Genomic DNA, 13625 nt, shown 5'->3' with positions numbered 1-13625 from the left:
CTAAAGACAGGTGTGAACGGGAGGTCTGGAGCTGAGGATGCTGCGCTGCAGCTCCCCATGTGAGGGCTGCCTGGGGGTCTGTCCGGCCCTGCTGTGGCATCTCTGGCGTGGTTGGTGCTGGCTCCAGAACGGGAAGCAGCTCATGGCTGCTGCTGCTCATCGGGACCGGCAGCCCTGGCACAGAGCTGTGTGGGTGTCACTGTGCTGCTTTCAGGACTGGAAATAGCATCTCTGCTTTTTCCACTGTAATACCACTGCATTGAGCAAGCCCGTGTGGGGAGTTGGTACCAGGTAAATGCCAGGCAGTAGGTGCCTACTGAGTGCTAATTTGCCTGTACAGACAAATTCTGAGGCTTAAACTCAGCATCTGTTCAGCTCAAACAAGGAAACATGTTTAGTCGGTATCTCCACACTGTTTTATTTTAAAAGTGCAAATCATTCCCAACAGTAAAAGTACTTTGTGTCAGTGAGCTTTCGTTACATCTTTCCTAAGCCATAGAAAATGTCTATTAATTAACTCTCTTGTAAATTAGTAGAATTTATATTTGTATGTAATTTAAGCTCTCATGGTTAAATGTATGCAAGCTGACTTTTGAAAGTGATACAACTCCTTTGTTTTTCAGAGCTCGAACAAGGGATAGGGGAAGGTTAGGATAGGTAAATAAATCCCTTTTTCTCTTGAGATCATGTCTTAGATGTAGGCTTCTATAATCTAGCACTTCGGTTTTGAGTATAAGTTGTTGGAGAAGCTCCTATAATTCCCACTGACAAACTTTTTGTATGTGATGCGGACTGCACACAGTGCCTGAACAACTATTAGCTGGGAGATGCCCTCAGCCATCCTTTCTCTTGCTGTCTGAAAATGTCCCGTTTATGGGAGGAGGACAATGTCACCTGCCCTCTGCTCCTGAGTGAAAGCCTGGGGCTTTCCTGTGCTCCCCTCCTGGAGGTGACAGTTGTCTCTGCTCGTCCTACCTAGTCAGGTCACTCTTTAGTTCTTGCATTCTGCAGTATTGCTGGTGCTGAGTTCTTTTGAGGGGTGCTGGTAAATCAGTCCACACACACAATCTTCAGTCTCTCCCCTCTCCTGGCCGGCCAGGACGAGCTTCGGGGCACCAGACACATCCTTCAGCAGAAACTGGGCAGCACGGGAGGTGGAGGAGCGGCACTCGTCTTCATTGCAGAGGTTGTGCTCTTCAGAATTACACTTCCATAAATGGATGTTAAAATATGCAATATGTGCTTTCTGATAACTCAGTGAATGTCTGGAAAAGTATTATTTTTGCTAGCTTCATAATTTTATATGTCAAGTATGTTGTATTGACGATTCATTGAATGGGAAGAGAAGACAGATAATGTAAATATGCCTTTAAATCAGCAGAAGAAAGGCTAAGTGATGAACTGCTAAAAGGGGGAAAAAGAAATCATCTTTGTTTTCTGTAACTCCCTCTGGTCTGCAGAAGTGCATTTTATGGGAGAAATGCTGTGCATTTGATTAGCTTTCGCTCATCTTGGTAGTTTAATGGTGGATAAGAGGTATGAAGAGTTGTTGATACTTGCAAGTTTCTCACTTGGCTGTTTCTTTACTGCCCCGGAAGTAAGTTGATGTATTTAAATGACAAAAAGAAAAAAAAAAAACAAGTGTCTCTGATCTGTCATTGTGGTCTGGATTTTCTTATAGGCTGGTCCAGGGACCATCATCATGGCTTCAGGAGTGCAGGATTTTAACAGAACGGAATCTGACAGACTGAATGAGATCAAAGGTCACCTGGAAATAGCCTTACTGGAAAAGCACTTTTTACGTAAGTATTCAATTAATGCTCTGTGGGAAGGAATAGCTTAAGTCTGCTGAAATAAGGCTTCTCTAAACTGCAGAAGTTGGCATCAGAATTTTGAGGTGTGCTGATGCGCAGATAGCATGTGGGCTGACATTTCTCTGGCAGGAATTGAAAAGCATTCCCAAGGTTTCTGGGTCACTCGGATATTTTTTCCTCATTGCATTCCTCAGAACATACCTCTCGCTACATGACAGAAGCTGCTCAGTTGAAATCTTGGTGTTCACATCTTCAGGTTATCTTAGAATTAACTCAGCCTTAATGTGGTTGCATTAGGCATTTTTTTTGTCTAATAGTGATTGTAAGAAGGAAGAGATTTCTGAAGGAGTGATCAGTGCATCTCCTTGGCAGCTGTTTCAACAAGCTGTTTCAACTGTATGTCTTAAAACACATCTCTTAACAGTAAATAAATTACTGGTAAGTGGTACAGGGAATACAGATAAGAGTATCTGTAGATTTCAAGTGTTACTTGTTTGGTTTGTGGGTATGTATGTGTGTATATATATGTCTATATGAGACACAGTTGTTGTTCATGGCTAGAGGCACCCTCAAGACTTTTAGGATTTTATCTCAGCAGATCTGAACTGCTGACTTGTAAAACAGGGTAGTTAAAACCATTCCTTTGACTTGGTAGAAGTAGAGATCTCTGTAATAAATCAACAAGAATTCTTGTGCAGTTGCTTCCCAACATGGTCATTTTAATGGGTCGTTTTTGAAGTTCAGAATATGGGAGTTGCTTTTTATGTGTTCAAAGCATGTCAGATATTTTCCAAGGGGTAGAAATAACAAGTCTATAGATTCTATTCAATTTCTAGGTTATAATCTAAAAGATGACTTGTGTTTTATCTTCAGCATATTCTCAAGAATTTTGAATTAATTTTCTGTTATTTTTGTTTTATTTTGTGGGTGTTGTTGTTGTTGTTTTTTGTTTTCCCCCACTGTGTATGAGAGGAAGGCATGATAAAGGAGACTGGGCAAGGATTTATAGTGAGCTGCTGTCAGCTTCCGCTGGAATCTGGAAGAGGTGTCATGATTGGAATGTCAAACAAAAACCGAAAGCTCTGTTTGACTTTCCGTGTTGGTTTCAGTGATTTGTTTGAATTCTTACTTATCTGTGCAGTACAGTTACCACTCCTTCCATTCCCCAAGTCATATTGCCTAAGCTCCTGTTACCAGGATGGGACATTTGTGATTACCCGATGTAATCTGATGTGTGACAGAAACAGTAGAACTTTCCAGAACAGATTTCTGTTTTGAAATAGGATGTTCTTTTTGCTATAAAAACGTGGTATGGTTCCCAAACTCTTCCACGGCTGGTGAATCCAATCTCAGTCTTTAATATGTGGTTACAGTAACTACATGGGGCACATATTTTGGGGAGCACACTCCAAGGTAAAGGGTAACAAAGCTCACTCTTTCTCGTGAACTTTGAGCAGGTGGTTGGAGGTTCAGGCCATGGGGGCGATTCAGCTGAGTGATGTGGGTCAGTCTTGGGTGTCTCCAGCCCTCACTGCCAGGTCCAGACAGCCTGAGGTTTGCTATAGCTGCGATTATAGTGGTGTCCTGACAAGCTGGTTGTAACTCTGTACATAAAAACAAAACAAAGAATGGTAAACTGGTAGAGAAAGAAGCGCATTAAAGGTTATCCCTTATTCCCCTATACCCCATTCAAAATTCTGGGCTGGAATATGTAACTGTGTCAGTTAGAGTGACGTAGGAGCTCACTTTTTGGATATGGTATGTATGTATGGTATGTATTCTTCTATTTTCTTCCTCCTTCTCTTTGAAGTGTATGGAATTTTTGTTTGTTTGTGGTTTTTTGTTTGTTTGCTTTTTGGAAATGGTTTGTTATTTATTTTTCTTCCCAAATGTGAAGTTATGGTGAGCAGAAAAACATTAACATGTACTGTTTGTTTGCTTTAATTTACCATTGGAAAAAAAGCCTGATTGTGATTTTTTTTTTTTTTTTTACTCATATTGCTGCAATAGGTGTGTTTAATAAGGTTAGTCACTCAGCTGTATTTGCATACTGTTTTTAATTTTGGCATTCCTTAAGGACACTTTGCTATAATTGTAGTTTTACATAACCCATTTGTCACTTACTCCGTTTCCCCCATCTAGGTGCGCAAAAATCAAACCAACTGCTAGGATGTAGGGGAAATGTTTAAAGTTCCATGGGTTTGCTTTTTAATGTGTTGGGTTTCTAACTGCTGTCAGCCTGATCCTGTCACTTTATTTTTACCTCTTCTGTAGCTGTTCTTTGTATAGGTGTGTTATTAGCTAGAAGGTTTAAAGAGATTTCCTCCCAGCTGTATGTTGTGTGTAATGTACACATAAACAACACAGCTACAAGTTGGTGTGGGTTTGTATTTGCAAATGCCTGGCTAAAGGAACATCAAACTGTTAGTCTTCTTTAAACCCCATTCAGCTATTAGTAGGCACAAGTAATGGTGCAGTTTGGCTCAGTGGTACCGTCAGTGAAACACATCCCAAACCGAACTGTAGCCTCGACAAGCTGCAGAGGAAATCTGGAGCAAGAAGCTGCTGGAGAGAAGCAGTTGCCAGTAAAAGGAGAATATCTTCATTTAAGATGCCAGATGAATCTCCTCCCTAGCAAAGAGATAATCTAAACATCTGGAGAGGTGAGAATGGAATTGCTTAGTGTGTTGCGTAGTTGTAAACGCACATAAAATGTGGCTGGAAATGCGAGGGGTTTAAGCTGCAGACTGACAGGAGGATGAAGCACACGGAGGAAGGGATCTTGGATAATGATGTCTTAAGCAAGGGAGGGATCAGCTGACTCCTCCAGCCAAAAGGGCTAAAGTTGCTTTTCCTGTCTGTGTGGGAACGGTCTTAATCTCTAATCTAATGATTCCGCCTGAGCCCTAGTACAGGAATGCTGAAAACATTCAATGCATGTTGGGACTGGCGGCACTGTGATATCAGGGTGGGTTCCTGCAGAACAAGGCTTTTAACTAAAAGTGTGAAGAGCTCAGTCTGCTGGACCTCCGAATATATGTGGTTGGATCAAGCTTTATCTTGGAGCCGTCACCATCAGAATCATCCATGGATAAAGGACTGTGTATTACTATAACCTTTTTAATGCACATGAACCCTGCTGTGGTGCTGGCTGAGGCTTCAGCTTTGGAAGGCAACTACTGTATTGGGGCAGCTAGATTAATGTGCTAAGGTTACTAGTGGTTTGTGGTGCTTCCATTTCAAAACCTAGTTGCATCCAAACAAAGCATAAAAGCTTGCTTGCTGTTCTTGCATTTGAAAGAGAAAATGACAGGCAATATCTGCTTGGGTTTGCACTGCACTGAGGTACATGTCCTGCTTTTCTTTTGTTTGTTCTGCTTGTGGAGGGCAGTTTTGGAGATATCAGCACTCTGGTCCTGGTGTTACAAGGTGCTTTGTAAGCATGTGTACATCCTATGGTTTACATGAAGTGTTAGCTAATTCTCATTCAAAGGTGTTGGAGCCTTTTGAAATGTGAACTTCAGCAGCTCAGGGAAGAGGAGTTGGTGGTAGCAGCAGCTTAGAGTAAACAAACCAGGTGGCTGTTGGAGAAGAGTCATGAACTGGTAAGCTGAAGAAACACCACATGAAGATGAAGAGCTTTAGGAGGACATGAGGTCCTCTTCCACAAGGGCTTTGCATTCCACTCCGTACGGCAGGCTGTGGCAGGAGTCTCTAGGAGCTCTCAAAACTGCTGGTTTTGTTTATGATTTCCATACCAGCATTACAAAAGAGGTCAGGATCATATTTCATTCCCCTTGCAGCTCCCACACACTCTTGGTTCTCATGTGCCTTTTCACGCCAGGTATGTGATTAACTCCATAGTGCTTTCTCTGGCTTCTGCTTTTTGGTATAAATGACCTGATGGTTCTCTGTTAAAGGAGTGACCTAGTGGAATACAGGCCTCATGAAAGTAGAGCTTTAGATAAACATACATAATGCTCAGGCAGATCTGGGGTGTTAGAAAGTGGCGAAGTGTGTGGTGGTGGTTATGACCAGACAAAATCTTGTTCTGTACAGAAGTGCTAATACCTCCTCGAATAGCCCTAACAATTGCATGCAACAAATTGGCTATGAAGCTGAGTCAGAGGCCATCTGTCAGAACGCCCTTGGTGGAACTTCTCCTGACATGAGGGTCAAACACCTGCAGTAGCAGAGCTGGAGAAGAGCAGAAGAATAGTTTCACTGCATTGGCTTTGCTGTCTTCATACCGACCTGGCAGCCTGCAGTCACCTTTGTTCAGGAATCTTGAAGGAGAAAAAGAGTTGATTTGTGTAGAAGATTAAGACTCTGGTAAGAGATAAGGAACTGCCGTTTATATTGGAGGCACCCAAATACCAGCAGTGGGCTACAGTAGCCATTCCTTGCTAGATGGTCAACCCTGGTCAAGGGATCCTGAGGATGCAACATGTGCTGATGCTGGTGAGCACCGAGGCTGCTGTGGAGCTCACCCTGAGCTTCTCCCACCCTTTACTCCTGCCCCCAGGTCTCCTTTCTTTCCACTTAAAATCCTGGACTCTCAGATGCCAACTGGGTGTTCTTGGTAGATGTGTACATGTCCCTCACCCTTGTGGAGTTCCTCTGAGGACTATGGTTTACGTATGGTTGTTGGTGGGCATCTTCTTGAATTATTTCCCTGGACACCCAGAGAAGCTGCAGGAAAAAGACGAGTCCAGGCGGTGCGGCAGAGCTGTCTGTTCACCAGAACTGCTCTCACTTGCATTAACAAATTTGCTGAGAAGTTTTTCTAGGTCTGACTGAGAGGCTTCTCTTAAGACTAGGGAAAATTTACTAAGAGGTGTAAGAAAGGTTTTGCTTGTACACAGATGCATATACCAATGGTTCATGTCTAGCCTTCCTGGACAAAAAAAAACCCTCCAAAGCTGTGTATGTTTTCCTGGATGCTTTGTTGGAAGAGGTGATCATGGGCAGGTTGGAGCACTTGTCTGGGGTTTAGGAGGCCTCAGTATAGACAAATCAGGATTCAGACCTCCATTTCTCATCTGCAAGGACTCTGACTGGTGGAGGATGGGTTGTGCTCTTGCTCACTCTCAACTTGGCTTCCAAGACCACAAGCTTCCTGAGACCAGGGGAGGGGGAAAGGGTGGGAATCCAGCCCAGGGTCCTGGGCGTGTTGTCGTTCCAGGCCCAGCTTGTGCAATATGCCCTCATCATTGGGCAAAGCGTGTGAACGGTGGTGGGGTGAAGATGCCAGAATGCTGGAGGGCCCAAGCCAGGAGAATCATGTGCTGTCACGTCGCCTTTTTGTGGGGCTGATTAACCAAAGAGCAGCACTGCGCTGACAGAGACGTGTTGTTTTAGCTCAAACAGATGCCACCTACACATCACGTTATGTAGGTGGGGTGTGCTCTTGCTTCTGCCTTTTTTTGGGTGCCCAACTTGGCTTCATGAATTGTGGAACTGTTGTGAAAGCTCAGGCCCTGCTCTGCCCTCCCTTTTTGTATAACCAGACTCTGGGAGCCGCATGGGGAACCTGTGCTTCCCGGTTTACTAACATAAAACCCTCGGAACAACCTGCTGCTGTTGCCAAGCCAGATGTTGAAATGTTTATAGCCTGTTTCACTTCTACCAGAACCAAGGAGTGAAAACAGTTCCTGCAATAATCACAACATTTTTGCAGTTCCCTTTATTTTAGGTGGATTCTGTGACTCTTCTGGCATTTTTAGTCTCTGAAATTTCTGTAAAGTTCATAGAGCAGTAGTATTTTCATGACTTTTAAGCTGGCTAAAGTGTATATAGCAATAGAAAACTTCTCACTTATGTTTTGAGAAGATCTGTCTCAGTAAACAGCTACTTTTTAAGATCAGATTTTTTTGAGGAAGCTTTATTTAAAATCCTTTAGCAATGAATGGGAAATGATCCTGTGTCTGTTATAACACAACAAAGCTCCACTGAAAACGCTACATGTAAATGTAAAGTTACTAATTGGTTGTTAGCATAACTATTTTGTACATACCATAGTAATGACATCTTAATTCTTTCTAACCTCACCCACTTGAAGTGAAGAGGAATGGTGAGAGAGGAGGCCAGACCAGTTTGCACAGAGAAAGCAATCTTGTCAAATATGATGTGCTTTGTAAATCAGTCTCCCTTATCACATAAAATAGAAGAACATATCACATGAAACTTTGCTATTGAGGTGAGGAAAGTAGTACCAGGGGAATGTTAATTGTGCTGAGAAGCAGGATGGTGGTTCAGACTTTACCTTCTCTTCACTGCTTCTGGATCATGGTTGGTGTGTTCTCTGTATCAGCTTAGAGAGCCTACGCTGCTCCCTGCCCTGTAGGCACATGCACAGAGACTCAAAAATTGTTCCTCCAAAGCCGTGCTTATTGTACGTACTGGAGCAGGAGCTCTGCCTTGGAAAGAGCAAAGACAGGCACAGCAGAATGATGGAAACAAAAAGAAAAGTTTAACTGCCAAACGGGGATTGTTTAACTGCCAGACCTGTGTTAGGGTTTGGCAGATTGGCATGACTGTTTCCAAATATGACAGATGAGTTTTGATGTGTGCAGGTAATCCAGACTGAGCGGGAGAAAGTTTATAGTGAAAATGTTGGGTTTATATTTAACTGTTGTCTTTTCTCCACTCTACCAAAATGCATATATAAAATGGGGTAGGAAGGAGGAAAAGCTAGACACTTAAATAGATGTACTTCATCTTTGTTTCTGTCTGCTTTTTCGGCATTTTATGACACCAATATTCCTACTAGAAATTCTTTTTCCCTCCTTTTTTTCCTGTAAAAAAGACTCATGCAAACAAGCAAGAGGCCTGACCACAAGGGAAAACCATTGAATTGACAAAGCCAGGTGTTCTCAAATGCAAAAAGCCCATGAATAGTTCTTCCTTCAGTTTTCCTTCTTTGCTGACTTTTTTCACTCCTTACCCGATTAGCATTTGGATGTCTTACATTTTGTCCCCATCCATAGAGTGGTTTTATTAAAAAAATCTTTGCATGTTTTTAGCATTATTTTCTTCTACACAATGTAGCTGAGCAAAGATGAGTTAAAGATAAAGTAGTTCATTATGAGTCTTTTTGTACAATAGGAAAATAATTTTTTGAGGAAGGAGGAATGAAAGTTCACTGAGGATTAGTTGTGTAGTTGAACGTGAGGACAACTCCTTTTGATCCCTATATAGCAGTAGAGGTGTTGGATTTGGAGTGGTTTGGTGTGTTATTTTTGCACTGATTTTACTTTTTCCATCCAGGGGTTTCTTTGCTCACTTGGGACTGCACACCACAGAATAAATAAGTTGTTTGATACAGCAAGTGTGACAGAAGTTCACTCTTGCTGTGGGGAATTCCACTACGACACTGACTGCTGAAGGTTACGGAGGTGAATCAGGGCTTGGAGATGGCTCTGTTCCTTCTAAGTAGCTAGTACTTTCACTGCCACCTTAAACTGTGCTCTTAGAAAGATGAAACTGTAATTGTGATGTATTTGGAATAGTTTTTGCGTAGTAGTGTCAGAGATGCTGTAACAGGGGCAGCCGTTCGCTCCTTGGCACGGCGCAGAGGCAGCCCCTGCTCTGCGGACAGGTGGTGCTCAGAGGGGACCATTACAAGTCCCTCTTCTTGTGCTCTTCCTGACCAGTGCCACATGGGATGCTGGGCTCAGTACCTCTTCCATTTCATGTGATGTAGCTGCTAAAGGTTTGTACATGATGCTTAGCCTCCTCAATGTTGCTTCATAAAATAAGCAAGATAAAGAGAAAAAGAATTATTCTCATCTTTGTGCCTGAGTTGTCAGAAAGAACCACTTCTGAGTTAAACAAACTCTGAGAGCATCTGCCTTCGGTTTAACAGGACCTTCCCTTAATCTATTTATTTTTCAAAGCTAAATGGTGTGGTATTGAGTCCACATAAATAGATACCACACAGATTCTGAGGGAGCACTTGGCCAAAGAGGGATCAGTGATGCTGAAACCCATCTTTATGCTTTGCCAAGTTCATTCCTGGCTTTTCTGAATTAAAGGGAATAGAAAAATAAAAAGCTAGAGTGAGAACATAAGTTGACTTCAGTCTGTTGGTGTAAAAGGGTTGCTGGACCTAAAGTCAAAATAATGTGAATTCCTACTTTTCCAGCAAAGAATATGAGGACAGTGTCCAGAAAAAACATAATGAAAAACTCTTGCTTAAAATGCAGTCAGTTTACAGTGTTGAACTGTATCATTTTGGTAATAGTATCTGGTATTGTTATAGTAGGAATGAGCTTCTAAACCTGTCATCAGACAATGCCACAGCTGGACTGCATCTCCCACGCTCTTCCCACTGCTGCCTGTCTGCTGAGATGACTCTCCAGAACACTTGTTATCCAGCATGGGAAGACCTGTGAAGAAGACGACTTGTGTCTGTTTGGGAAGCGACTACCTAACCGCAGAAGACAGAGGAAGGGTTGGGCAGTCAAGTGGTGGAGCCATTCCATGTCTTTCACAGCACTGCCATTTGCTGCTGGTGTTTAAGATAAAGATTGAAAGATCTTCAGTGTCTGTGATTATGAAAATAGACATGTTTTCAGACTCCAGATACCTTGCTAGTAACGTTGTTTAGCTGGGACAAAGTTAAAATACTAGCTTTCTGTAGGACTTAGGAGTCCGGCAAGGGTAGAAGCTGCCTGCGCTGGAGAAGACTCCCAGTGTCTGGCTGTGTCAGCATGGCTGGCGAGATCCGGTTTGATAGTGTGGGGTTGGGATTTAGCGTGTTTAGTATCAATTAAACAACATACTTGAACTCTGGTTATGTTCAAAGGGTTGTAGGGCGATTTGCCATAATTAACATAGACGTAGAAGGGTTATTTCTGTCTTGTTAAGCACTGGTATTTCCCATGTAAATATGACAGAGTGCGTGTATGCTTTTTTGGCATTTATAGTTTTCAACTCTTATCTTCCTTAGATTTAACGCTAAGCTGATTTGGTAGCTAGAAACAATGCTCTGCAGTCTCTAGGTATATTCTGAAAGAGATTGTGTTTTTTTCGTCACTTTGTCCCAGGAGGGGATTTTGCAGTGTACCTGTAGGCCTGTGGAGGAATGCTATTATGCAAAACAGCTGCTAGGAGACTCCCTAATCCACCTCCAATCCCCGTATTAAGGGAAACATCCGATTTACTGCACATGCAGTATTGAATTAGAAACCCAACGTGCTGCTGGGCCTGCCCAGCCTGGTGTATCATCCCTCTGTTCTAAATACCACTCAGGTACTGCTCAGTCTCACCTGAACTAGATGCTGTGCTATTTAAGAACTTGTTATCAAAACATTCCTTACACGCTTGTGTATTCCGGAGAGCAAACTGAAATTTTTCAGTTGCTCTAATGGTTTATGACATAACAATGATGCAATGAAATGCTGCCTAGCCGGTCTTTTAACAGTTACATGGTATCAGCTAAACTTTTAAAATTGCTAAGTCTTTAAATGATCAAATCCTTGGAGTGCAGGTGCAACTGTTATGTTACACTTAATAGAAAATAAAATGCTGTAGAAAACCTGAAGTGGATACATTTTTTTGGTAACTTGGGGGATGCATCGCCGATGGTGGTCAACTCTTCTAGGGTTTACAGTGCAATAAAGGCAAATTGATGTAGTTGAAACACTATCATTTCCTTTTCTCACATTATTCACTAGTTTTTAAAAAGTGCTATATTATCCAGATATTGTCCTGCTTTTCTACACGAGTTGACTTTGCTAGAGACATTTTAAAGCATTTTTTCAGGGTCACACCTGCTCTCACGACCTAAATGGTTACTCAGCCTGCAGGTATATAGATGGAGACTGTGACTGTGGGTAGGTAGGATTCTGTAACATGCACAGACATGGAGGTTGTTTGCTCTAAATTTCTCTACTTTATTACAAATTTCCCCCAATACCTCAAAAATCACCACTAGCAACTGTACCTGTGATTGGTGAAGTGAATATATATGTGAATGAAAATATCTGTATATAAAACTGTTATAAATTATTGGCAGAAATCAAGTAGCCTGTATATTATTACAGGCTACTACAAACTTATCACTAGTGAAGCAAACTAATAATATAGCAGCAGAAATATTTATGATAGATTACTTACATGCACATGTATTTATATGTTCACAGTAATATCACTATCAGGCTTATTGGAAAGATCTGAAGAGTTGCCAAATCATCCCAGAGGGGAGGACAAACTGATCCCACAGGGCATCCAACCATCCCAGAAATGGGAGGACAAACCGAACCTTCCCCAACAAGGGTTCAAGATCTCTTGGACAGTTTGTGCAGACAGTTCAGCCTATTTCAGAAAGGAAAAGTATGTGCTGCACAGGAAGTGCTCAGAGAGAGAAGCTTCATTTTGGATAAAAATTAAGTTGTTTTTATATCATAAAGAAATGAGGAGACATAGGATACCACTACTTCAGCAACCAATAAATGCTGTCAATTTCTGGTTTTCACCTGGAATAGCCAATAGATGTTGATGTTTTCCCTCAGGCCAATTTTTATTCTTCCAGGCTGTTTTCTTGCAGATAAAACAGCCAGTGTCATTTACCAATTCCTTCTTTCTTAGGATGTTTTCTCTGTTTTTCACCTTTTCAATTGGCAAGTTGCTGTTACAGTTTGTTTTTGTGCTTATCAGTGGTATCTCAGGATGTCTCTGGTTTCTACGTACCCAGCTGTGTACTTCTGAGGTGCTTCTGGTTCCCAGGCTGGTGGGCATTGTCTCTGTCAGCATTTCAGCAGAGGTTTTCTTCTGTTCAGTAATTGTCCCCTTCTAACCAGGTCACCTTTACGGCTGCCACATCACCTGCACGTCCAGTTAAGATGTGCAGTGAACCTCTTGTAGTACTTCAAAGTTTCTTGCCCAGTGGGAGATAGGAAGCCAAGATTGATATACCTGGGAGGGAAATCAGGGAAGCTGGTTAATCTTGGACCTCAAGCTTGACCTTTTATGTTTGAGTCTTTTGTGTGAATGTGGAGGGGAGGATGTTTGAATTTTGACTGTCTGAAGATGAAATCCAAGGAGCACTCTGCTCTCATCGCCAAGGAGGATACTAATCTGTAAAGCTCAGTTGACAGACACCATGGTGAAATGGTCTTACAAGCTCTTCTCAAGGATCTGTGACCGCTGCTCTTTGTAGCCAGCTTTACTTGTTCTGCAGAAGGGACCCCTCAGGGCTGGAGAAATGTCCTCTCTGAATTCAGTTCAGCTTGGCCAAATTGCGGATTATTTCAGGGGAGAGAGCAAGGAAGAACGCTTCTTCTTTCCCCCGCACCCCCTCTGTGGTTTCTGTTGCTTAGCAAATGTAAAGTATTTAACCAAACACAGGGGTTTTACAATGCCAGACCACACTGCTGCCAGAGTAGCAACGAACACTTTAAAGAGTTGGAGAGGCCAGAGCAGTTGTAGTAGGGTGGATTTAAATTGCAAAGCTGTGTACTTCAGAGTTAGGAAATGCCATGAAACATAAAACTGTGACAATCCTTAATGATGAGATGAAGTTATTTGTATTTTATACAAGCGCTACCACATTCGTTGTCTACCTTTTAACTGTGCCTCTTTGCATAAATAAATTCTGCATCTCTGGCACTGCTTGTCCTCCTAGTGATCAAGTTTATGGGGGTTTTGTTTTGGTTTTGATAGAACAAGATGTAGCGCAATGAGAACAACTGGAATTAAGGAAGCTGGAAGATATGAGTAGACTCTCGGGGGCGCCGATGTTAATTTACGTTATTTGTGGTTTTCTTGTGTATTCACAATGAATAGTCACTTCCCTTTTAGAAAAAA

The 13625-nt window shown here is 42.2% G+C and overlaps 1 protein-coding gene across 2 annotated transcripts in view; it reads left to right on the top strand.

Annotated features, from left to right (window-relative positions):
- Positions 1–13625, top strand: part of GRAMD4 (GRAM domain containing 4) — an 80776-nt gene that overhangs the window by 34334 nt on the left and 32817 nt on the right. For both annotated transcript variants that reach the window (XM_065048970.1, XM_065048971.1), the window contains exon 3: positions 1682–1802. In XM_065048970.1, the coding sequence (XP_064905042.1) occupies positions 1682–1802 (121 nt within the window). The remainder of the gene's footprint in view (positions 1–1681; positions 1803–13625) is intronic.

The sequence above is a fragment of the Columba livia genome, chromosome 1 (genome assembly GCF_036013475.1).
Source record: "Columba livia isolate bColLiv1 breed racing homer chromosome 1, bColLiv1.pat.W.v2, whole genome shotgun sequence".
Classification (NCBI taxonomy): domain Eukaryota; kingdom Metazoa; phylum Chordata; class Aves; order Columbiformes; family Columbidae; genus Columba; species Columba livia.
The sequence above is the reverse complement of the archived record's forward strand: the minus strand, read 5'-3'. Positions and strand labels throughout refer to the sequence as shown.